The sequence below is a fragment of the Megalops cyprinoides genome, chromosome 17, assembly GCF_013368585.1.
Source record: "Megalops cyprinoides isolate fMegCyp1 chromosome 17, fMegCyp1.pri, whole genome shotgun sequence".
Classification (NCBI taxonomy): Eukaryota; Metazoa; Chordata; class Actinopteri; order Elopiformes; family Megalopidae; genus Megalops; species Megalops cyprinoides.
This window is the reverse complement of record NC_050599.1, coordinates 1,569,943-1,595,829: the sequence shown is the minus strand read 5'-3', so window position 1 is coordinate 1,595,829 and position 25,887 is coordinate 1,569,943. Positions and strand designations below refer to the sequence as shown.

The 25,887-nt window shown below is 47.1% G+C and overlaps 3 protein-coding genes across 3 annotated transcripts in view; 1 reads left to right on the top strand and 2 right to left on the bottom strand.

Annotated features, from left to right (window-relative positions):
* asap2b (ArfGAP with SH3 domain, ankyrin repeat and PH domain 2b) overlaps nt 1-2,588 on the bottom strand; it is a 24,611-nt gene extending 22,023 nt beyond the window's left edge. The window contains exon 1 of the mRNA XM_036550166.1: nt 2,055-2,588. Within this exon, the coding sequence (XP_036406059.1) occupies nt 2,055-2,180 (126 nt within the window). The 5' untranslated portion in view covers nt 2,181-2,588. The remainder of the gene's footprint in view (nt 1-2,054) is intronic.
* A 4,375-nt stretch (nt 2,589-6,963) lies between these two features.
* On the bottom strand, nt 6,964-10,916 carry si:ch211-195d17.2 (uncharacterized protein LOC560495 homolog). The gene is made up of 7 exons (XM_036550428.1): nt 10,490-10,916; nt 9,964-10,043; nt 9,491-9,546; nt 8,747-8,969; nt 8,231-8,380; nt 7,652-7,766; nt 6,964-7,190 (listed from the first exon to the last, which is right to left on the bottom strand). Exons 1-7 carry the CDS (start codon nt 10,820-10,822, stop codon nt 6,993-6,995), a joined length of 1,155 nt encoding a protein of 384 aa, XP_036406321.1. The 5' UTR covers nt 10,823-10,916; the 3' UTR covers nt 6,964-6,992.
* Nucleotides 10,917-13,223: 2,307 nt separating this feature from the next.
* Nucleotides 13,224-25,887, top strand: part of LOC118792075 (membrane-bound O-acyltransferase domain-containing protein 2-like) — a 44,701-nt gene continuing 32,037 nt past the window's right edge. The window contains exon 1 of the mRNA XM_036549776.1: nt 13,224-13,407. Within this exon, the coding sequence (XP_036405669.1) occupies nt 13,324-13,407 (84 nt within the window). The 5' untranslated portion in view covers nt 13,224-13,323. The remainder of the gene's footprint in view (nt 13,408-25,887) is intronic.

Sequence of the window (25,887 nt, the reverse complement as noted above, 5' to 3'; positions counted from 1 at the left end):
GCTTCAGACCACAGACAGCATGTTACCGAGTGTATGATATCTGAGGAGTCACTGATGTTCACCAACCTCCACAGCCACGTTATAACAGCCAGGCGTAAGTGGTGAGCAGTGTTCTCCACAGAGTGTTTACCACGAACTAACCCAATCACTGTACTACAGAACAGTGAACTAATGACCGCCCCCATGCAGCCAGGGACATATCCTGACACCTGCTATGAACTGTAACTTGGCAGCGTAATCAACAGGGCTCGTAACCAAAAGGTTGCTGGTTCAAATCCCCACTGGGACACTGCTACTGTACCTCTGGACATGGTGCTTAACCCAAAGTTGCCTCAGTAAATATTATCCATTTTATACAGCTAGATATGTAAAATTGAGTTAAAATTGCCCTGGATAAGAGCATCTGCTAAATGAAAATAATGTAAGGTAATAACCTTAATCCTATAGTAAAGCTCAGATTTACCACGATTGCTCAGGAACAGTGGAAACATTTAAATGGGCCTGCTCAGACGTGTACAGATTTATTCAGCTTCTCAGACAAGTTTCTTCTCTATTGCACAACATATAGCAAGATACTTCAGGCTCGCTGTCTTGGAGTGATTGTAACACTTTTATCAGGAATTACTGGCGGTTTTTTAGCAGCGGCCCTTAAACCCAAGAGCACTACTTTAGCAAAACTACGACCTGCCATCACTAGGACTGCATCACAGTCAAAAGAGGTCGTGTTTGACAAGCATTTGACAGCTGTCATTTGTGCCACTTCTGGTGCATGGTTAACTTTGGCGCGTTCGCTATGGAATAATATAATAACGAAGCTCTCCGTGGCAGTCCACACCGTGTCAGGCACGCTTCTGCGTGGATAACTCCAGTAACTTCCACGTACTTTGCCAGTGATAACCAGCAAGAATATCTGTTCTTTTTTCGTCAAACGCTGCGACTTTAATAGCGGTAATAACTGTAATACTTTCCCACATTGTAAATGCAGCCATTGATAGCCTGAATAAGTAGAACGCGCAAGACACGCGAAATGCGCCATTCTTGCGTGACGAAGGCGTCGCAACCAACACTTGATATAAAACTCCAGTCCCAGAGTATTACTTACATGGTCAGTCATTTATGTATGCAGGAAGTAAGTGGATCACAATCTAAACGATAGAAACTGAGGGATTTGCGTTGAATTCTGATCATGAGCGAAGTGAACCCAATCGCGCACTGAATGATCCCTCTGTGGTTGGGGAAAGTTTCACATCACGGAGGCACACATTAAACTTAATACCTTGAAGTCTAATTTGGGGGGAAATGCTCACTTTTTACGAACTGCGAAATGCAATCGCTCTCACCTTGTATCCTACTCCATTTACTTGTAGTGAACGAGTGGCGTAATAACAGCGCCAATCCCTCCTTCCGTAGTTAAGGGATTCTTACAAGAAACTACAGCAATATTGTATTTACAAATTCCAACTAAAGCGAATCATTGTTTTGCAAGTCTTTGAATTACTACGTTACACCATTCCTTTCCTACGGTTGCTATTATTTTCCTAGTGTTACTATTATTTAAACTATTATTTGCAGTGCTGAGGTAACACCACCTACTCACGACCGTTCATTTGAAGCGCTGCACAGAGCCATCAATCTAATAATCAGTTTCAATGGAAATAAAGATCAATGAAACTGCGAGGAGCCAGCGCCTGATACCCGTCAACGACCAGTGTTTAAAAACAACAAAGGACAACTTTTTCTTCCGTATCTACAAGAATGCAGAGAAGGCGACCGGGGCCGAGGATCTTGGGTGTTTCTCCCTATGACTCACGATAAGAAAAATCCCAGCTCGTTTGGTGGCTTGTTTACTACGGAGTGAGTCCTTGGCAGTGAGTTCGACTGTGTTCACCCAAAAAGCCACCCGAAACCAAAGCGCACAATCAAGCGCAAACCTGTGATTTGGGATAATCGACACGTTGGTTTGACGAACTACTCTGATAGCCCACCACGCAAACCCCACGGTGGAAGTGGGTTCGTATGAAAGCGCAGGATCACCTGCAATAAGCAGGACTCACCTCCTCCAGCGCTGCCACGGTATTCCTACAGTGTGCCATTCGAGTGGTGAAGTTGGACGTCGTGGGCGCTTTGTAGTCTTCATTGGTCTCAGCCATAAATTCCGACACTGAGATTTGGTCCGGCATTTTCGCTCCCTTTAAACTCGAGGTGCGCCTTCCGAGGAACTGTGACTTTGAATAGTATTGATATTGGATCCTTTATGTCTCTTACAATCCGGAACTGAGAACGGAAATTGGGTAAAAACTCTGCTGGAACTATTTCAAGTGAATCATTCCCACGCGTTGTTCTGCCAGGATGACCAAGTCAAAAGTTACGCGTTACTCTCTGGACGGGTTGTTCGCAAAGCCGTCTTCTTGCAAAGTAATCAATCATGTAGGATACCCTCGCGTGTCAGTTTGGTTGATCCCACGCACCCATGTAACTGGAATTTGCAAAAACACCAGGATCTGTCTTCCCTCCAAACTTTCCCCACACATTCGCCACTCTTCCTTGTTCGTGCGCTTCCCCGGCTATCGGGCTGAAGGTTTCGCAGCATCAGACGCAGGAAAATGCAACATAGCGCTAAACACAGAAACTGAGTCAAGGTGGAGTGGGAGGTGCTGCGAGAACATTAACCAATGAAAAACTAGTGACAATAATCTGGCCAATCACAGTACAGTCGGGGCGTGTTTACCTGTCAGATTACGGTGCTAGCCGGAGATTGCCGAACGTTGCTTCAGAGGGTCTCAGGTGCGCACCGTGCGCGTCACTGTGTGGCAACTCCCTCCTGGCAAAGGTGAGGATTCGAGTATGACGTGTTAATTTTCGTTAGTGTAAAAGTAAAATCTTATTAAAACCCATGCTTTATTAAGACGCAATGCGTAAACTATAGAATGTACGGTTTTCTTTTCTTTTTTTTTAACAGAAATTTTAAAAAATAGCATGTACAGTGTCTGCCGTGGCAGTAAATGAGATGTTGTAATAACGCCGGGGAATTTGGCCTTCTAATGCGGATCATTCAGATTTCATTTTGAAAATGAAACCAGGGCTTCCCACGACCGCGTAGTGACCAACCAAAGGAGGATTTAGATGCTGATCTCGGTTCAGTTGCTCAGTTGACACGTGTTAACAGTTCCCATTTTCCTGAAAGCTACGGCCAAATGCTGTTGTCTCTTCAGTTATCGGCTTCATTGCGTCTGGCATCGCGGTTGCAATGTACAATGTAGCCTCCTTTTCAGCACTGTATTTATGTTTAACTGTGTCTAAAAGAGGAGAAAATATCTTTTTAGGTGTTTTATATAAAGCAGGATTTTTCAGTGCGAATGCTGGTTTAAACGATAACTGTGGTGAATGGATTAGCTTTGAATGGAGCATCGGCATCCTTTTCTAGTATGAAAAAATGTGAAATGTGTCTGTGAAAAAATACTGATGTCTGCAAATTAAAGTGAAGCCTGGTTTATATTTGCTGTATCTGCTTCATACACATAAGGCAGATGTATCAATAAGTGAAGCTCAGTCAGTTGTTGGCCTGTTTCAGATTTTAAGTCCGATCAGAGATGAGATAAAAACCAGCACAGACAGCGTGTTCTGAGCAGAAACACGGCAGACACTGTATGGGAATGACCACCGTACAGGATTGGAGAGGTGTGTAACGGGCCTTACCCAAAATCAGCACAGCAGCCAAACGCTGTAAATCCCTGTGAAAGAGTCCTTGCAATCTCCTATATTATTGTATTAAAGCTCTAACTCTAGCCCTCATACTGGGAATATTTTCATACTGTATATAATATTATTCCTACAGGTGTGTTTTTCACATTGTCTGTATACCTTATGCTGTATCTGCTCTTACTCTGATATAGTCTGTTGGTTTATTTCCAATTCAGATCAGTTTCATTGTCCTCATAGGGGAACTGCATTCACATCACAGCAAACAAACACAGAGCAATACAAATGAGTACTGGTAAAAGTGCTCTTGTTTGCATCTATGATGACTTTTACATGTTAAAATCCTTCATTGCCCCAAACTGGGTCCTGACCACTGGGACTCTGCTGTTGCTGAAACGGCCCAAACAGTAAACAGGTGTGTTTCCAGCATTTAGTTTGGAAAAGGAGTGACTTATGAATGGGGAAATTAAGCAGGAGTAATTTGACACAGTTTGGTCACTTTCAGATGCCATTCATGTTTCTGACAGACACTTTGCTAGAGCAGCTGGCAGCTTCAGTGGGGAACTCACACGTTTACTCTGAAAGTGAACTACTGCTTACAGAAGCCCAGACTTCAACAGGGAAGCACATTTTTAAATTAGACTGACTTTCTCTTCTATTTCCACCTCAGGGAAGCAGACAGTTCTTATTTTGCACTTGTGTTTGGTGAGATGAGCCAAAGTGATTTAGTGTTTGGGGTTTGTCCACCTGTCTGATGCCAGACTCTGAACGAAGCTTCTACCTGAACCTGAGGCTGTCTGTCGTTTATGCCCACGTCACCATGGCAACTGGAGAGCGCCTCAGTAGGATTTAGGGTTGCTTTAGTCACATTGGCCTGGTGTCTGTGCGTCAGCAGGAATTAGCAAAGTGTCTCGGCTCGGAGTATTCAGTTCTTGCCCATCACACAGGCTCCTTGTGATTCTGTGTTCTCTGCCTTTTTGATTATTTCCTTTCATATGCAGTGTTTCAATTAGATTGATCTACTGAACCCCAAGACACAACAGATGACAAATAGGCTTTTCTGCATGAGGTCGTGTTGGACACCACTGCAACTGAACAGATTAAAAAAGAACATCCCTCCATTTTACAGTATCTCTACTAGGGGCTAAGTACAATAGTCTGTTAAGAAACAAAGTTTGCCATGTTTAAGAAAGTACATTTTCAACAATTACAAGGAGTTTTTCTCAACAGCACAATCTCATCCCAGCAGTGATCTGATACCGTTGCTGCAGAGCGTTTTGTTCTGATTAAATATTTCATTGGGTTAATTCTCACAGATTATGGGAGCAGCCTTTCCCCACGGTCGGCATATAAGCTTGGAGCTCATCAATTTGTGATGGATTTCCCCAATCCATCACAGCAACCAGAGTCTAAAATATCCACTCGACCGGCCCCGTTCTGAGACGGCCATCACGAAATAACAGGCAGAAGCTGTCCTGCCCAGTGCCCGAGTCTGTGCCGGCACACGTCTCCAACAGCGAGAACAGCAAGACTGGGACGTCCCTCATACAGTCAATGTCACAGTGTCAGGACCGGCTGTCCGTATGGGTCGAGGGTGTTGCAGATCCTGTGGTTGTCTCATCATCAGATTGTTCATGATCCTGGTGGACTGCAGGTGTCTGTGCACTGGGCTCAGCACACTGATGGAGTCAGAGAGACGTTACCATGGAGACAACAACAACAACTGAGTGGGGCTATGTGATGCACTGGATGTTTGATTGGGCTCGATCGCTACATAGAAATGTCTGAGACACCAGCAGCAGCGGGAAATGAGCCCTCTCTAGTGCCCCAGGTAGTAGTAATCGAGCAGCACACTCCCTCCATAGCGGGAAAGCACTCTGTTGAACAGAAACACTTCTCATAGCTTTGGCCTCTCTTGCAATAATAAGAACAAACATGTGGATGTAGAAGCTGTTATTTTAATTAACAACATCTTATAATGAGACAATTTGTAACAGAAAAGGTTGGTAGTCCACATTCCCACAGTGAACACTGTTAATAAGAAATCGAGCAATGTGCAGTATTAACAGAGTTCTTATAACTGCAATATTGATAGGGTTGAATAAAAAATATGTGCAAGTGGTTTTAAACAAAAACAGTGAGGTGGGTTGGGGTACACTGGGATATTGATTCTAACATTAGACAGAGGGCTGTGTCACACTGGGGTATTGTATCTGTACATTCATTTAATGCTAACACTTATCTAGGCACATTACAGCTGTACATTATCTTCTATGCAGCAGGGTTAAGGCAACTGCTCTTTAACTCCACCGGCGCAAAGAGAAGTTGCAAATCTACACAAGTCTGCGGTCAACAGCCTATACACCATCACAACACGCAGACTGTCTACACATGATCCTTCTCAAAATAATGGGTATAAAAATAAACCATTATCATAACCATCTTCAAATAGTTTTAAAGGGTTTATGGCTGTGAAATTCTGCAAACTGTCAAGTCCTCTGTCTCAACATTTCCAGAATGTGTCTTTTAGAAAAGAAATAAATAAAAAGAAAATCTTGAAAAAAAAAAACAAAAACGAAATAAGACAGACAACATCCGTTCCTGAAAAATGTCATATGGGATTCTTTTCAAACCATCGTGGAGAGAAATTCAGGCCACAGATATGATTTTTACTGCACTTAATCTTCCTGTGGTGTGACAGTCTCTGATGAGCAGTGCTGAGCGCTCCGAGAGGGAGAGGCCAGTTCCATTCTCAGGGGCTCTTCCCTGGCGACTGCAGGGCTGAGGTCTCTGCAAAATAAACACACAGTCAGGGCGGTTTCCACACATTCACTGCAATCCTGACTCCACCTGTACAATGAGTCTGTGCAGACACGAGTACCAGGCATGCCAAAGACTCTCAGATATGAGCTATCAGGACCAGCCAGCTTCACGATACCGAAGCAACACTGGAACAAATACATTTTTTGGCAGTTCCTGCTTTGAAACATTCTTTCTCCTTCTTGAGACAGGGAGGAAAACAGGCTAATATTGGGCAACTGACTGAATTAAGATTAAAACCACAACTCACACCCGTACCAGAACTGGGGAACTCCCCACACAAATCCACAAGAAGAAACTGCCACCACGCAATCCTGGGAGAGCAGGCAAGATAACCATTAAACTCACCTCACACTGGACGGCGTGCCTAATTATACACAAGAAAAGGTGAACAGCGCCACCTGTTGTCTGAGGATTTTGGAGGATCCTACATGGGGTGGCGGTGGCTGCAGAAGCTCTGGATTTCTCCAGCTCTATCCCTCTGGCCCAGGGTTTGAGGTGGATGGGGGCAGGCCTGGCTTACCTCTGTTCAGAGGCGCTGTGTGAATCTTGCTGTCCTCCAGTGTGGAGAAGGAGCCCCCCGCAGCTTTCTCTGAACCCTGACTCTCCGTCTCACACATCAGCACACTGATGGGTCCCCGAGAGCCCTTCAGGTGCATCTGGATCCCGTCCTGAGGGGAGAGAACAGCTCGTATCTCTCTATTCACCTGCGCTACTGCAGCCTTGGGGGGGTTCCCCAATGGGGCACTGTTGCTGTACCCTTGGGGAAGGTACTTAACCCACAATTGCCTCAGTAAATATCCAGCTGTATGAATGGATAAAATTGTAAAAACCTGTAAGTGATGTAAGTCGCTGTGGAGCGTGTGCTGAATGTGTAATGTGATTTAACAGATGAGGCTCCTGCATTACCTTACAGTACTGCAGCCTACAGGTTTACAGGTCTCCACCCTGCACAATCCCCATCCAAGCAGTTTTTACCCCCCCCCACCTACAGAAATACGGTCAAACACCCCAGGTACAACAGCTGCGTTTCCACCTGAGGTTCAGACCTAAAGTCCCTAATTCTGGGAGTCTGCTTCTCCAAACCCCTAGGATCAGCTCCCATTTCTAACAGCTTCAGCCCGGAGCTCACCTCCCTCGGTGTGGGGACCTCCAGCTTGGTTTCCTCGGGAGCTTTGATGGCGATGACCACCTGCTCCTGGAAGGCCTCAATTCTGCAGATGTCTTCATGTGTCACGTAGGCCGAGGTACCATGGGTTAAAGAGGAATCGCCACATGGGTGATACACCAGTAATCCTACTGCTGTGAACTGCACACATACTCAGAATGCTTAGCAAAACAGTCACGTTTTGGAAAGTAAATATTTTGTCTTCTCTAGGTGTGTAATACAATGGAAATTACCAAGGTAATTGTAATTAGTAACTGTCAGGAATATTATGTCAAATTTGGATTAGCTAGTAAAAAATGTGGGATTTTTAAGTAGGGATGTCAGCAGTTAATACTTGATTTTTAATAGCTGCCCTAAACTGGACTTTCAGCCTCATAAGAAAGGAACAGAATACGACTGTTAATCATTCACAATGTTAGCACAGCTGGGCAGTATTTTTTATACTTAGCTTTATTCCAATTTAAAATTAAATGATCCAGTTCTGTTTTAAACGAGGTCCTTTTTAAACATACACCCCGAGCAGGTGAAGAGCTGGCAGGATATTTGGCGTTTTCCTCGTGGTCGGTCAGCGTGAAGAGTTGCTGGGCGCAGTCTCTGATCAGCTCGTCCAGGGCCTCCTCCACGGCAGACAGATCCAGCAGCTCCTCCCTCAGCTTCTCCTTCCAGTCCAGCTCGCTGCACGGGACTGACCCCCTGCGGGGAGCGGAGGAGGACAGGAGGGTGCCGCTGTCACAGACTCCGCAGGTAACACACGTGTAATCATGCACGCACACGCACGCACACACGCATGCACGCACGCACAGACTCACACAAGTATGGCATATAAAAAAACAAAACCCTAATTAAACCGAAATAATAGTGGCATAACCAAAGACATTCTCTGGCAAAGGGTGTCACATTCAGGGGTAATGCAGGCATGGAGAGATGATATCTTGATGATAGACTCAAGATACTTGGAAAAACCACACATGATGACTGTTCAGTTTCTCTGACTCTGGTTTTCCAGCCTTGCACACCGTGCCCCCTGGAGGACAGGCTCAGTGAACGCGGGGGACTTACACCCACTGGATCTGGCTGGTGCTGCGCTTCTTTATGAGCTGGATGCCGCCCAGGACGTTGGTGACGTCGTACACGCGCCTCTTGCGGGCGCCCAGCACGCGGGCAGCGTCGTTCAGGTCGACGATGCCGTTGGGGGCGGACCGGAGCAGCTCCATGAAGCGCTTGGTGAGCCGGCTCAGCGACACATCGCAGCGGTACCTGGGCGCGCAGAACTTCGCCTCGTCTGGGGAAGAGAGGGCTGCTTTACAGGGATGCACTTTCGGGCTGTGACTGGGACAGGCCCTCAAGCTCACAGTATCACACACTCTACAGAATAAAACATGGACTCACAGGCTGTGCTGTGCTGAAAGTTCACACTGAGTAAACCAAGACACACACAGATCATATATATGTATACATACACAAGCAAACACACACACAATTGTGCTGAAATACACACATTAAAGAGTTTGTCAAATGAGAGAGTATTTGGATATTACCATTTACCACCCAAAGGAGATACTGTACTCCATGAACATTAAGGTGAATATTCAAATAAGGAAAAGAAATATGTTGTTATAGTGCAAAATTTTAGGAAAGAAATGCTAAAAATGCATCCCTGCAGTGTCTGATTGAAAAAGGAAATATGGGATTTAGTGAAATGATGATGCATTCAGGCATACCTCAGGAACGACAGCTGTGAGCAAGATATGGGAGACTCTCACACACAGATCACACATACATACACAGCACCCAGTGCCTTACCTTTACTCACTGCGGGGCCTTCCTTTTCGACACTCCACGTCTGAGTTCCAGAGACACTGGAGAAAAATAAAGGATGAGTAATCAGACAAATCATTTCACACCTGTACCTGCATCAAGAGGCCACTCCTACACTCACGCTGCCAGAACTGACCCCCGCCCCCCCTCCCCCACCCCCACATCCACAAACACACACGCACACATTCATAATACAGTACTGGCACATTTTTTTTTTTTTACTGGTTCACAAGTGTGCAGAATTCTTTAGGGATACAGAAAAAAACGGCTCCAGGCATATCATCACGCTAAATGACCATGAATCTCTCTTCCGAGAAAAAAAATCTTAAAGATGACATGCCGAGGACGGATTCTTGGTGCTGCTTAAGCCTCCGATCCGACGCTAAACAGCGCTCACTCTGTCCAACACTACATTAAAGGCGCAGTCTCAGGTACCGACGCAGGACGGGGCCGCTTACCCGGACTCATTCACCACATTCACGTCGGGAGCCTCCGTCTCCCACAGGTGACCACCGTCCCGGTCTCCAGCGTCTTCATCCTGAAGCAAACAAATAAGAACTCACAACTGTATGCTAAGACTTAGTGTAACGCGAACAGTGTATCCAATCAGTTCACCAGCGGCTGGCTGACAGTCGGCGTATTTTGGATTGGTATTAAAAAGAACGTAATAACATTAGTTATCTTGATCTGCAAACCACTGCCCAGACAGTTATACATTGTTACATTGCAAGCTCTAAAGAGTAGCCACCTGACTTTAGCTACCATTTATGTAGCTAGGAAACGATAACTAAATCCTGCTGGCTAAATGGTTACCTTAGGAGTGACGAAACTAGCTATTTAGTTATCCAAATAAATGATTCAACTAGTTGGCCAACGCTAGCTAGGTTAGCTTATTGGTGATGCATCTGGCTAATGCATAGGCTAGATACATTATTTCATTAAAATGCAAATGCATTTGACTGTTTTAGCTGGTCAGCGCTGTACCTGCAGGTCTGCAGCATCGGACAGGTCGCCCTGCTCGTCAGAGCCGCTCCCGGCGGCCATCGCAAGGGGTCCGTCCAGGTACGGGGGCATGATCGGGATGGCGTCTTCGCTCACTCCCCGCGGGGTGATGTGGTCTTTCAGAAAGTGGTCTTCGCATATGCGGTGATCATCCGAAGGCACTTTATCCGTCTCTCTGAGCGCGGCCAGCCATACTTTAACTCTAGCGGGATCTTTAGGGAAACTGAAAAAGCGCTTGTGGGGCCGGCTTCCGCAGATTGCCTTTGGGTAGCTTTTGTTGGGGCAGCCTTGGACCACGCATTTTACCATGGTCATAACTGCTTTCCAAAGCCCTGAAGGCTACGAGACCCTGATCAACCTGCAATCGCTCAACTAATCAACTTCTCTCTCACCGGATGGGAAACTAGTTTCCAACCGGATGTTCAGTGCAATGTGAGCTCTTCTTCTTCGCTTTTTTCCATGGCGCTTTGTCTCAGTAGCTTCAAGGGCTTTACCACCATCTACAGCACTGGAGGTTGCAGTTCGGAGCGTGGTCTTCGGGTAACCCTTACGAAAGGCACAAGATAGCCTGATATGTCACTCTGGATAAAAAGCCTCTGCCAACACACCGACTGATGCGCATTCTCCGCCTTCGGATCCAGCCCGCTGACTGGTGCTGACTTTTAATGTGCCTTTGTGCAAATACCATTTAAATTGTGTGCCAGTTTAAATATGGATCTTCCATCTGTCGTGAATTACCGGTTATCTTAATTGAATGTAGCAGGATTACTTTTGTGTGACTGACATGCAGTGATTTAAATGTGTTTGGGTTACATTAAATACAAGATGAATGTTATTTTTATCATAAGATTATAAAATGTACAAATGTATATCTATCTCTTTTTTTTAATTAAATGTGCACAGAGGTCTCCAATACAGATCTAGCCCACAGGTTGAGAGATCCCAGCCCAACCAGCAGACTCCCTATGAATGTAACAGTAAATATAATGGTTATCCAGGGTTTCCTTGCATTTCCAATATGTACCAAGTAAAAGAATCTGAATGCAGCCACACAGCAATATCAATTAACTGTCCCTTGCATAGGTCATCTGGACAGTAATTCCATTTCTCCTGGTTCATCCTGCATTCCAGCCTGCTCCCTCACAGATCTCCACTGCAGTACAGGGGTCTGCTCAGACTGAGGGGAGTCGGAGAGACGCTGAGCAGCTGGCCTGACTCTGTCTGGTGGAGAGAGGCATGCTACAAAGCCACTCAGACCTGGTGTTGAGGTGGGTATGTAATTACTGTAAGTAGGCAACAACACAAAATGTCTGAGCTGAGATCATCTAATGACAGTCTCCCTCTGTAGCCAGGTGGGATGTGTAATGACAGGCAAAAATAGAAGCAGAAATTCTAAAGCTCTTTTTGGCCTGTATGTCATGAAGCTGCCTCAGGGAAATTTGTGCAATGCCATATTTTTTTATCCCAGCTGTCTATAAGCAGTGTATACTAATAAATTAATCTTCTCTGGGCTGGTACATCTCTCAGTGAATGTTGCAGTGTTGGCAGGTGTCTGTGGTTTTGAATAGACAGTCACAATGAAGACCCATAGGATGCTGAGATGTGCCATTCTGGTAACAGCACTTACTACAGGGGGTCATTAGATCCAGAGACTAAGTTCAAGGGTTTCGTGTCTGAGTAGAATACGCATGCTACAGTTTGGTGAAAGGTGTGGGACCTTGCCAGAGGATGTGGTGTATTGGGGATGATATCTGTGTAGTGAATGATGAGGGACTTATGATGAGTTGTCCTTGATTTCTTGTTGTTTTTTTTTTTTTTTTTGAGGTGCAAAGGGTAGATTGATGTTGTTGGGGTGGCTGGGAATGGCTTGGGTATGGGGGTGAGAGGTGTTGGATGTATATTTGTTGGTGGAATTGTAGTTGTCTGATGAAATACCTCTTTTTCTCACAGTGCAAACAAGAGCTTTAAAGTTTAAACTTATTTCAAGGGCAGAGGTAATTAATACTGTGTTGGTGTAGTGCATTTTAAAATCGAAAAACAACAGAACTATCCAGAACCAGAATCCACAGTTTTTGCCTGAAGAAGCCCACCCAATATCAGGGTTAAATTACAGAATGTGTTTGTACTGAACATGACTCAGATCAGCAATAATTTTCCTGCTCTGCTGGTCAGAACCTGTCTCATCCATGACTCAACCTGCACGAGGTTTTGTTTTGTTAGAAGCTTTCAGAAAGTTACCTGTGGCCCATGAACTGAGCACAATTTTACAGTTACTTCAGTTTTTACAATTTGACAGTTACTTTTTTTTTCTCGGTCGCAGTCAAACCGTAGGGCGTCTGCGCTCCTGTGTATTTTTTGCTTGGTTCAATGAAAATCAATGTTTTTAATGTCGCCAGTGTTTTTAAACATTAGAAACTAAAATGATCTTTTTAAACACATATTTTTCAATTAACCTGAGTGTTCAGCAGATTAATCAACTTATCGACATGAATGGCGGTGACGCGGTGAGGAGGTAAACGAGGATTTCTCATCGATTTTGCCCCAGAATCTGCAGATCGCTGCTGAACCGTTAATGTGCGGGTTTTGATTGGATGCGGCCGTCATAACGTCCCCCATTTGATTGGCTGGAGGGAGACTGCGTGTGCGCGTCTCCGCCCACACTGGGCGCTGTAGCCGCGGCGGTGCTGTAGCGCGTCCGAGAAGCGGGGGATGCAGTAACGCAAGCGGCGGCGGCGGCGGAGAGCGATCCGGGGTGTACCGGGGTCCCAGCGTACGAGGGTGCGCGGAGCTACAGTTCAACCCGCCCTGACTGAACCATGGCTACCGAAACAATATCGTCCTGCACGGGCTCCAGTTTACTGCAACCGATTAGCGAAATCATCAATCTCCCGCTAGACCAGGTAAATATGTGATGCTGTATAAAAGGGGACGTTTTCAAGTGTAAACCTGTTGTTAAACCTTCGGTTGCATGAACAAATCGCGTAAGTACTGAACGCCTTTATTTGGAAATGGCAAATCCGGTGCTGGAGGCTTGCTCGCAGAAATGGTGAAAATGCTGGTATTGTTCAGTCGCTATGCGAAAGCTTTCGTTTAGTTTCCTTTCGTTTTCAGGTATCAGTGTTAATCGTTTATTACCATGTTGTAGTCTTTGTAAAATGAGAAGGTTAACCATCAGTTTGTGAGAGTGGTTTTCACTCATTAAGTGCAAATGTCTGGCTACAAACACAACAGCCGTCGTTAATTCCGGGCGTATTGTACGGTTGCTTTCTCCCGTATCCTGTAGCGTTTTGGGAAAGTGAACGGTAAAAATGAACATCGCGATGCTTTGAAATGACCCCCTCCCCAAAATTTCCATGCTCCCATTGCTTTTGTGCGGAGAAAGGAGCCGAGGGCGCAAGTAGCTCTTCTCGCGTCTCTGTGCGCCTGTCGGTCCTAAATTTGGGTCGTTCTGGATTTTGCTTGTATGCCATTGCTTTAGTAATTACACGGGGGTTTGAGACTTCCGAGTATTTCCAAAAACAGACAGCTGGAGCCCTGCGCTGCCCGCTCCCACCGCCTGCTCCTCATTTCGGTGCGGTCTGTGGGAAACGCTACTGTCGTCAGAATTCACTTGTGATGTTTCTTTTCGGAGGAAGAGCAACCCGTTCGATGTTTTTTTTCTTTTTAAGCCATGTATTTTATTTTAATATTTGTTGGTGTTGTGTTTCTTTTGACTCAGTCATGGCTTTTGTGTGTGTGCTTATGTTGGTTAAATCAATTATCTTGCTCGACTGAGAGAGAAAGCAACGGGCCCGTAAGCATAACACTGTGAATGAACCGCCACGGGGACATTTACATAATTATTTTTAGTTGTAAATTTGCACCTGGTATATTTTTAGCTCTACTTGAAAACCATGAATTTCGTGCTGCTTTCTTAAACGTACATTTTAGGTCTTCTCTAACGTGCACATTCAAAAAGGCTTTGGACGCGGTTTTTGTGTAACGCTTTGATTTTAAAGTATGGATTCCTAGATAATGTGTGGACGAGTTTACCATTTGTGGCATACACATGCTTCATTTACATAAACCTAAATATTCCACAAATTTCACAATAACTTATAGTTGTTGATCATTTCAGATCAGTGATTTGTGTTGGGTTCGATATGCAATGATAGATTATCCATTTATCCAAGTGTTTTAAGAATGTCATGCAATCTGTCGGTGTCCCACTTTTATTAAAAGTTGCACATTTTTAACAGTAGACATTGTCTCCATTGTAGTCAGTGTCATATGGTCTGTGACAGTTGCATTAGCCGTGGTCATCTCTCCTCATGCAAGGTCACATCACATAGCAGAGATTAACATTCTGTGCCTGGAGCATCAGCTCGTGATCGCTTCCCTTTCATAAACCACTGAGCATTCAAAATGCGCTCGGTACCTGGTCACAACCTTTAAAACCTGCCAGTCAAAAAGAGGTACAGACACTCTTAATTAACTGATGTTACCGGTCCGTGTTTTCCTCCACTCATTCTAAATACCTCTCCTTTCATTAGTAACTTTTCATTCAAAAACCGGTTTGTGTTGGTTAATGTTCTGTGAAGTGTTGAAATGTCTTGATAGCGGAAAAAAAGTGAACTATTACTCACATGGCAATTTGTCATAGCGATTTCCCTGTTTAGAGCAAGCTGATATTGTGAAACTGTACAGGAAGGTCAACAGTCTATATATTGTATTCAGATTTGTTCATAATGTTTTTTTTGTCTCAGTGAAGACGTGTTACTGAGCAAGCGGGATGTTTGTGGTCTGTAGTAGTTACGTCAGGAGTGAGATGCTCATTTGCGCCAGAAAATGGCTAGCAGATGAAGTGTTAATATATTCCAGTTTACTTCCGTATTTCCACCTGCATTAGTGGTAAGTGGGCAGCAGTCAGTGGGGGACTATTGGTGTGTTTTTTTTCTGTTTTTCACTTCTTTCCGTAAGTTCCCTTTAAAGGGGCTGGCACAGCACCCTGTGAACCCGATCTGAGGGCTGAAATAACAGCCTTTCGCTGAGCTCTCAGAGGAGAAGGCCTACCTGGGGTGGCAGGGCCGGGAGAGGCGGTGTGCAGCATGCGGGGACAGAGGCATGCCGATACCTGTGAATCCTTTGGCCTGTAGAGGAGGTGTCTGCCACAATGACCGCCTCCATCCTCCGCACCTGAAATGTCAGACCGTTGGGTTAAATACACCTGAAAGGCAACCCCCCCCCCCCCGAAAAAGGATAACTGTCTCCTTATCCTTTATTTCTGGCAGTCCCTGTCTTCCTGTTTTTCCCTCCACCTCTTACTGAAGGCAGCCTGGAGTCTGGAGCCCAACTCCAAACCTGCGTGTGTGCAGTGATTACAGTGATCGGATTATGAAATGACAGATTTAAGTTCATGTTAAATATTTTAGTTGCATCTTTTCACTTCTCTGCCTGTAGGTTTGGAATGCACTGCTTTTAACCCTGTGTTAAATACATTTTAATCAGGTTTGATCGGATGTGTTATCTTTCGCACACAAATGTGTATTGAGTGTCAAATGCAAATTGCTACATTTTCAGGAATCATTTGTAAGTCTTGTCTTTAATTTTCACAAGTTTAATCACAGACTGACACAGCTCCACGGTCTGCTCTGTGCTGTGTCACTGTCTTGTGGACCAGTTATGTGCAGATTTTCTAAATGTAGTTATGTGCAGATTTTCTAAATTTCTGCTCTTGAGAAACATTTCAGGGTTGTATTTTATCAGGAGGAGCTTGGTGCAGTCCCAGTGACTGATGCCAGTGTGCGACAGTGTAACACTAGCAGATGCTTGTACACACAGGAGCTGGTACAACCTCTGTGGTCGTGTTTCAGTAATTCGATATGTTCACGATGAAAATGTATTCCATCAGTTTTATAGCTGCGTTTGAAACTGTGATTACGCCATGTGAAGGTTGAAAACCCAAAACTACAGCTGAAGTCACCTTTGTGCACTGCTCCCGCGTACTTCAGCTGTAACAAAAAACAAGAAGTGTGGAATTAAGATGGAATTCAGAAGGTTAAAATTATTTTCTCTTTGTTATTTAATGCGACATGCACAAAGGCAATGCTATTATATTACATGTTATCAGATAAAAATGCACATTGGCTACAAACTGGTGATCCATAATTAAACTGTCACACTTGTTCACCATACAGGAGAACAGAGAGCGGTGTAAAGGTGAGTGTGCAGCCTCTCCTTTAAGTCTCACAGTCCAGGGCTGAATATGTGATGTCACACAAGGTCACTGGGGCGAGGGAAGTAGATGAGTGCTCAAGGACGCCAGAGATGATGTATGATATCCTGACGAGCCTCATACGCCATGATGTATTGTGAGGTTTAGTGTCCTCTTGGCCTGCTGGTTTCGCTTACGTCTTGGTTTGATGTGCTGTGGTACGAGTTTGATTTAAACCATTCCTCCAGAGACGACAAGCGTGTGTCTTGGTTTTTGTGCTGTAGTACTTTAGCCAGAGATGGGAATATTGGCCGTATGTTGTGTTTGTTTCTGTGGTGACTAACTCCCTTCCTTTTCAGTGGTCAGCTCCGAGATAGTGTTTCTGTCCGCTGCATTTAAAACGGTGGTGGACTAGGGGGAGGTACGTGTGTAACCTGAGGATTGCAAGTTCAAATCCTAATTGGGGCACTGCCTGTGTAAGTTACTCAGGACAAGTGTATCTGTTAAGCAGTGAGAAATTGAGGTGGCACTCACTCTCTGGTGACTGAGCTCAGGGGGGGGGGGGGGGGGGGGGTTTGAATGCCCTCTTTACACTGCTTACAGTATTGATGAAGCCAAAAAAAGCCCCATTATCTGTCTGAGAGTCAGGTCTGTCTGTTTGGTGTCAGTTTGTCTCTGGGGAGTCTGCCCCGTAAGGGTTTCCGTTTCTGCTGCCGGATGATGGCGGATGATGGCGGTGGGTTCTGAGCACAAAGCAGAGCTCGTTTCTCCGTTCTCCCGGGTGCGCGTTCCCCCGGGTGCGCGTTCCCCCGGGTGCGCGTTCCCCCAGGCGCCTGGGTGTGCGTTCCCCCGGGCGCCTGGGTGTGCGTTCCCCCGGGCGCCTGGGTGCGCGTTCCCCCGGGTGCGGCTCCTCGCTGGGCCCCTCTCTGCAGCAGCACTGTGGTGCACGGAAGCTTTAGGCAGCAGGAATAATGCAGTTTATCTGCTGCATGTTGGCTGGCTTGCAGGCCCCTGTAGAAGCTCCCAGTGCTGTAGATGGTGGTTTAGGGCGGGCTTCTCTGCCAGGGTGCAGGCTGTGTGTAGCCATCTTTGTAGGATGTTTGAATATTACCACACCTGCATGGGGCAGGTACACCTGGCCCTCCTTGCATGGAGCACAGGAGGTCATGGTTTTTGCCTGGTTTGGCAGTCAGGTGTTTGAGGTCCTGCACTAGCTGTTTTCCACAGCATATGAAAGGTAGTGTGGCCATGCATACCTTGTTTATCTACTTGGCTGACATCTTTTTCTAGACCATTTCATCCAGGAAACCACCAGTCTGTGGTGTTCTGATGATAAATCCAGTTCCTTACCCACAGCAGCTACACTGGACACGTGTGTCAGGTCTGGGGTTGACCTACTTCCTGTGCCAGACGGTCCCTCTGATTCAGTCTTTGTGCTGCGGTGTATGTGGTGACAACAGACAGGCTTTCAGGTTTATCAGCTCAACATTTCTGAACGCCTGTCATCCCACAGTTCTGAGTCTTGTATTTTCCGTGTGTGGTGCGTTACGTTTTGGTTCCAGGTTATCCAATGCTGCACGTCAGGCATGTGATAACTCTTCTGTCAAATAAAGGATGGATCATTTCACACCAGTGTTTGAGTCACATGGAGGTCCTAGCCACACAGAATCCTGCATGACTTCTGCATGGTCTCTGTGAGTGTGTTGGTTCTGTGTTTTGTAATGAGCGGAGTGTTTTAAGCTGCACAGTTCGCCCGGGTTTCAGTGGAGGACCCCTGCTGGGTGTGAATCATACGCGAGAGAAGAGGGAGGGTTGGTGATGAGCCTCGCATGGAAGTGGAGGAAGCACGGCGCAGCGGCGCTCGGAGAATCATGATTCTGCACCCTGCCACTGCGGTCTCCGCAGCATGTGAACGGTGGAGGCGCCCAGGGCTGAGGCTTGACTTCAGAGTTCAGAACAGGCCTGTGTTTTTATAGCTCTTCCTCTCTTTGCTAATATTCTGCCATGTTTGCTCTCCCAATTTCTCGTAGAATGCGCTGCAAGCGAATTGTTTATTAATAACTGGAATTGTTGACGTCATTCTCCCAGCCCTTCAGAAATCAGTTTTGTTCTTCTGTTGCTGTGGTACCCTGTGGTGATGTGGTACCCTGTATGAACTGAGCCTGGGCCTGGGGCAGCCTGTGTGTGCTTTTCCCATGTGCTCCCTGACTGCAGAGCACCTCTGGCAGCTTCACGGGCAGCCGTTCTCCCAGTGCACCTGTGGAACACCTCAACCTGAGTTAAAATGGGGAACCTGAACTCCAGGCCCTGACAGCACAAATGCTAACCATGCCAACCATGCCAACCATGCCAACGTCTTTATTATAATATCAGCCAGACATATTGCACAGTGCGTTTATGACACCTAGTTACAAGGCGTACGTTTAATGGTGCATCCAGATTACAGATGTGCTTCTGCAAATTGTATTACTACAGGAATCATTACACACCGGGGGTTAAAATGATTTCGATATCTGCTTCTTTTAGTGTCACAGAGTGATGCAGGGAATGGTGCCAATGACAATGCACAGAGCCTCTTTAATAAGCACCACTTCCTGTTTGCAGGGGCGGAGAGGCCGTTTCTGTCAGCTGCCCTGGGGCAGGGAACTGATCTGGGATCATCCAGAGGAACCTGGTTCACTATAGTTGATGTTTCCTTTTGCTGAACACAAAGCACTTGTTTTACTCAAATGAGCTGACTTTGCAGAAGTTGATATTGTTAAGCTGCACTTCAACGCTAGTAGTAGTGGAATTTCTCCTCTACCATCTTAGCAGGAATGAAACAGAGAGAGAGAGTACACCAGTGACAATCAGCAAAGACCGAAACAGAGAGAGAGTACACCAGTGACAATCAACAAAGACCGAAACAGAGAGAGAGTACACCAGTGACAATCAACAAAGACCGAAACAGAGAGAGAGTACACCAGTGACAATCAACAAAGACCGAAAGAGAGAGAGAGTACACCAGTGACAATCAGCAAAGACCGAAAGAGAGAGAGAGTACACCAGTGACAATCAGCAAAGACCGAAACAGAGAGAGAGTAAAGCATGGGCAGCGTGATGCAGACGAGCACCAGCATAATCACTCTGTCTCCTCTGTTTTCGCGCCAGCTTCTGCAGGGACCGCGGTGAATGCCGCACCCTCATTGGCCAGCGCCTCTCTGCTGAGCTGTGTGATGAGGGGGCAGGGGTGGACCTTGGGGCAGAGGGCCCTGATACTGTTGGAAGGAGATAGGGACAGAGATATCTGCAGGTATTCAACAAAAATGCAAATGACCATTCTAGAGGTCTCCGAGCTGACAAAGCAGGGGTCAGACTCGCTTGGAGATTGCCAGAAATAATGTGGCACAGCAGCGTAGCAGTGAAAGGAAGGAACATACTGCTCTGTGGCTGGAGTGTGGAGCTTGTGACAAGGTGACCTTGAGCAGGTGTCTGCTGGTGGCAGACTGGAGCTCAACCTTCTGTACGAGGTTTTAGCGGGTCTTATGCCTGATTCTGCATGGTGACATCATCATCTTCAGGACAGTTGTAATGTGTCTGTTTTCTAGCCATTTCATTTGACACTTAGTTTTCATGTTCTGTGCTAATCTGCGTCTCCGCTGTGCGTGACATCAATGCTGTTTTCACTGTGTAAACACGCTGGAGACGGCTGCATGTGTCATTTGGTGACAGAAAGTGACCCATCGTGCAGATCATTCACCGTCATTCAGATTCATGTACGGTGGAGGTTGTTTTATGGTTTACCCTATAGCCCTGAGCTCAGTTACAATGCTGCAGTAGAAATACAGTGGTTCTCTTGTCTGAAGACGGATGGTGTGATTGAACCCGGGGGAGAAAATGAATCTTGTGAAGGTTTCTGCACTTCCTTTGTGACATCATTGCTCCTGATGCTCAGGAGTGTGGGAATGTTTGAGGAAGCGGTGAAACGCGTGACGCTGGAGGCTTTGGTTGAACAAACAGCGCTGTATTTCTGTACTTTTGCCTTTACTTTGGGTCGGCTCATCCTGCTTCTCCTGACTGAACCCACTCGCTCGGTCCCTAATTGATCTCGGTTATTGTTCCCCGGCTCCGAGGTCCGTGGCTGTGTTCCCAGTGCGCTAACACTCACAAAGGCGCTCGCCTTCCACATGTCAGAGCTCCTCTTTTGAGACCGCAGGATTTAGGTACCGTGTGTTCGAGCCGTAGCTTGTCATGCTGTTTTTCCAGATTGCCTCAGGAGTTGGATGGAGTACCTCTGATGCAGGCACAGCCAGTGACTGCTCTCCAGCTGCCGCCCATTGCCTTTTCTCTTAATTAGGGTTCTTTGAGCTGCTGATTGAATATTGCTCTAAGGCATATCTGACATTTATTTCGCTTTGAAGTCTTTCTGAAATGTACTGTTGGAAGTTTTTGTGTCACAGTAAAGAGAGCTGTTTATTCCACATATTTTGCTTATCTGCACTTTGAACAAACTTAGTGCACTTGTCACAGTTGAGTGTAATTTTTGTTCAGTTAATTGTCCTAGACCCAGAACAGCCAGTTTCTGTGTTATAGACCTGTTTTTAATCACTTTCACTCAGTCACACGAAAACAAAAACTTACAGAAATGCACCCCTCTTTTTTAACTTATTGAAATGTACTGATGAAAACACAGGCACTATTCAAACAAGTAGTGAAAGGTGCTGCACCCATGTGGGAAGCAGAGCTAGTGGGGGGGGGATACTCCTCTCTGTAGCTCTGTCTGTGAAGTGCAGCTTTGTGAGGGTGGTGCCCTTTGTGAGGGTGGTGCCCGGCCTCTCCTGGCTGCAGGGTTTGTTCCTTGCCTTCTTACCTGGCCTGCTGTAGGATCTGAAGACTGACAGATTGGAGGGTCAGCTGGAAGAGTGATCCCCTGGGTATAGGAATGATTTGCCGAGGCAAGTGTAGGACCATTAATGCTACCTGCACAGCTCCACTCAGCCATCTCTCAGGTGAGCCCTCATCACACTGCCTCGCTCCACTCAGCCATCTCTCAGGTGAGCCCTCATCACACTGCCTCGCTCCACTCAGCCATCTCTCAGGTGAGCCCTCATCACACTGCCTCAGCAGGGGTTTCAGTTCATAAACCATGCATCTGTCTGAGCTGCAGTGGAAAAACGGAAAAGACAGATGTGTAAAGTGCAGGTGAAATCAAGCTCATGCTTTTACCGGTTGATCCCCAGACATCCACCTCGGTGTCCTCCACCCCCACCCTCTTGCCACGCTGTTACTGTGACTAGATGGGGCTTGTCCCCACATTGCCTTGATTTGAGTGGTGAAGTGTGTAATTCTCCTTAATTTGAAACACCCCTGTAGGGCGTTCTATCACAATTCAGTGAATTCAGTGAATCACCACTGTGCCTCATTATTTTTTGATATGAAATTGAGATTTTAAGTGAGTTGTTTTGCAGCCCCTTTTTTGTTGGAAGCACAGCAGTTTGAGGTGTCTGCAGGGACTTGCAGTACCTGTGATGCAGGCTGTGTTTCAGGGAAACTCGTTGACCCCATTAATCAGCATCTTCTGTTGTGCAGAGCAGGAGAAACTGCCTCAAATCTGTCCTGTCCCTGCAGCTGTGGTTTAAAATGAGCTGCACTCTCCGTGTGAATCACGTCTGTCCCCCACCTCGCATACGGCTTCTTATAAGCAGTCTATTCTTTAAGGTGGAATTGGACAGAAATCACGTGTGTCCACTCCAGTGATTTTTGTCCTGTGGCGAGCTTATCCTGTTTGTGATTTGGGGCTAATCAGAGCCCCTTTGATATCCACGAAGAGGTGCATGTTAGTCTGCTGTGTAGAGGCAACAGCTTCTGCAATTGAAGGATGAGCATATTTCATGCGGTTTTATCATGTGTGACTTGCGTTCAGGGTAAATTTGATTTGTTCTCTAGGTGTGCAGTGCTGTGTCCGCTGGGAAATTGGATCATTGTTCACTTCTTTACTTCTGAGCGCCCATGCAGAGCAGGGGTCAGAGTTCAGGCTGCTTTCTCCACCCATTCGCTGGGCTGTCAGCCGCCAAATGAAATGTTCTATAGGTCTCTCACCACGGCGGGACACTCGGGTACTTCAGGGTCACGCATTTAAAGAGTGATGCTGCTAGATGAGAGTTTTACAGGGGTTCAGAGCATCGCTGTGAGATTGTTCCTGTTGCTCTTGCTGTACGTCACAGCTTGTGATTTTTATTTCTTGGCATTTCCCGTTCTTTGGCTGTTGAATCGATGGGTCTGCTGCCACTTTGTCTTCAGCCTATGCTGAAATTCCACGGCCGTATGCGGCCGATTCGCTGAGCCAGCGCGCAGCTTTCAGCCAATGATCTGCCAGCTGTTGGGACTCGGGCGCCACTGGGGCCCCCAGGCAGGTGACCCTCTTGAGAGGCAGAGGGATCGACTCACCCTCACGGTAATGAACGTCTCTGCTTGAAATCAGCAGTTTGGAAGTTAGAACAAAGGAGATGCTTTCTGGTGAGAGGTCAGAGAGATGAGCGCTATATCTGGGTGGTGGCTTTAGCCACTTCTGTATAACATAGGAAAAGCCTTTTTTCCACCATTTGCTTTGGAATCAGCATAGAAGGAGCCACAGTACATTCTGAGAGAGAGTGCTGTTCAATAACAGGCCATTTGATCATACACTGAGTCCATTTCATGCATAACTCCAGTCGTTTCGATGGCTGCTGGCAGTAAGGGGTTAATCTGGAGATGGAAGCCTCTCTCTGACGGCCATGCTGGTGCAGAGAGCTACCGTTAGATGCCTCCTTTCACCCATGAAGGTTTGTTATATAATAAGTCCTGCCTTCTTTGGAGAAACTCTGTGGAGTTGGGAGTTTGGAGTGAAAAGTGGGGGATTTATTGTAAAAAATGTGGCAGGCCCCCAAAATTTTAAGTCATCTGTTGAACTGCCAACAGTTGCACTGCCCCGTAGCCTGCTGCCCAACGCCTGAACCGGGCAGAGCTACGATGGCGCTGGGATGCCTTATTTCCTATAGTCAGTATAGAAGAAAAAAGTTGACCTTGCTGAAGAAAGGAACAAGAAAGGAACCCCCCCCCCCCCGCACAGGCACAGACAGTTGGGAGAGTGTCCGTGCTGGGGGGCAGCCTGGCTCCCCTCACTGCTGTAGGACTCCTCTCTCACGCAGAATGAAACCGGCTTGTGGTGCTAGTCCCTTTGCAGATGGGTATTGATTTGCTTGTGTGAGTGTGGTGTCCTTGCAGCCCGGTGCAGTGCAGGTAGGGGGAGATGCTCGGCTGCTCCGACACAGAACCTGCTTTGCACTGGCACCGCCTCAGGACTGTCCAGCGGTCAGAGCTGGACTCTGGGCCCGGCTTTGCACTGGCACCGCCTCAGGACTGTCCAGCGGTCAGAGCTGGACTCTGGGCCCGGCTTTGCACTGGCACCGCCTCAGGACTGTCCAGCGGTCAGAGCTGGACTCTGGGCCCGGCTTTGCACTGGCACCGCCTCAGGACTGTCCAGCGGTCAGAGCTGGACTCTGGGCCCGGATTCACACCCCAGGAGCTGCCATGGCTGCCGTGCTCATGAGTACAGCACTGTGCCTAAAACACAGCGCTGTAGAGCAATAAAAGGCTCTGAGAATGACCCTGGGTGAGGGGGGGGTCTGCATTAGGAGGGTGAGGGGGGGGGGGGTCTGCATTAGGAGGGTGAGGGGGGGGTCTGCATTAGGAGGGTGAGGGGGCGGGTCTGCATTAGGAGATGTGCTGTGTCCCTGTGAGGGGAGTGTGCTTTGCTGGGTGAGGGGGCGGGTCTGCATTAGGAGATGTGCTGTGTCCCTGTGAGGGGGGTGGGCTTTGCTGGGTGAGGGGGCGGGTCTGCATTAGGAGATGTGTTACGTCCCTGTGATTGGCTTCTGCTCCTTAGTGCTTCCCTTTTAACTGTAGGCAAAGGTCTCCTAGCAACAGGCTTCTCCAGGATGGCTTTGAGCAGGGAGGCCAGTGAGATCTGAGAGCTGGTGCTCATTCAGAGGGAGAGCAGAGCCTCCTTATCCTGCTTTTAATTCTCACTGCGTTCAGCCATGCAGAGTCATAGGGCTGTGCTGGAATGGTGCTGACTTAGGAAAGAAGTAATCTGTTTTATTATGTTAAGTGCATTGACTTTCTACACATGCACGCACGCATGCACGCACACGCATGCACACACAGAGTACAGCCATGAGAGTAATTATATTGAAGTTATTATTAATTGTATTGCATTGTTGTATTGTGAAATACGCACCATGTTATCATTAACAGTCATTATGGCTTCTGAGTGCCTAAGCCCTGCGGTCCTACAGCCCAGACCTGAGGCTGAGAGAATTCGGGGACAAAAAAGAAGAAAAAGCAGAAAATATCTACAAGGTTCTTATTTTATTAATATATTCTACACTATTATAAATATTATCATTTTTTCCTCACCGCTGTACAAGCTATTGAGTTGCAGAACCATGGACCCACACCTGCTGGTGTCACCTGCACACACCTGCATGCAGACCTGCTGTCAGTGGCATGCTGGTGACTCGCACACACCTGCATGCAGACCTGCTGTCAGTGGCATGCTGGTGACTCGCACACACACACCTGCATGCAGACCTGCTGTCAGTGGCACGCTGGTGACTCGCACACACACACCTGCATGCAGACCTGCTGTCAGTGGCATGCTGGTGTCACCTGCACACACCTGCATGCAGACCTGCTGTCAGTGGCACGCTGGTGACTCGCACACACACACCTGCATGCAGACCTGCTGTCAGTGGCACGCTGGTGACTCGCACACACACACCTGCATGCAGACCTGCTGTCAGTGGCACGCTGGTGACTCGCACACACACACCTGCATGCAGACCTGCTGTCAGTGGCACGCTGGTGACTCGCACACACACCTGCATGCAGACCTGCTGTCAGTGGCATGCTGGTGTCACCTGCACACACCTGCATGCAGACCTGCTGTCAGTGGCACGCTGGTGACTCGCACACACACACCTGCATGCAGACCTGCTGTCAGTGGCACGCTGGTGACTCGTGCACACACCTGCATGCAGACCTGCTGTCAGTGGCACGCTGGTGACTCGCACTGCAGAGACCGGTGTTAGTGTCTGCACTGAGCTCAGAGGCGTCGCTCTGAGAGTCTCCTCCCTGCTCTGCTCTCTGCGCTGTGTCTCGGCACACA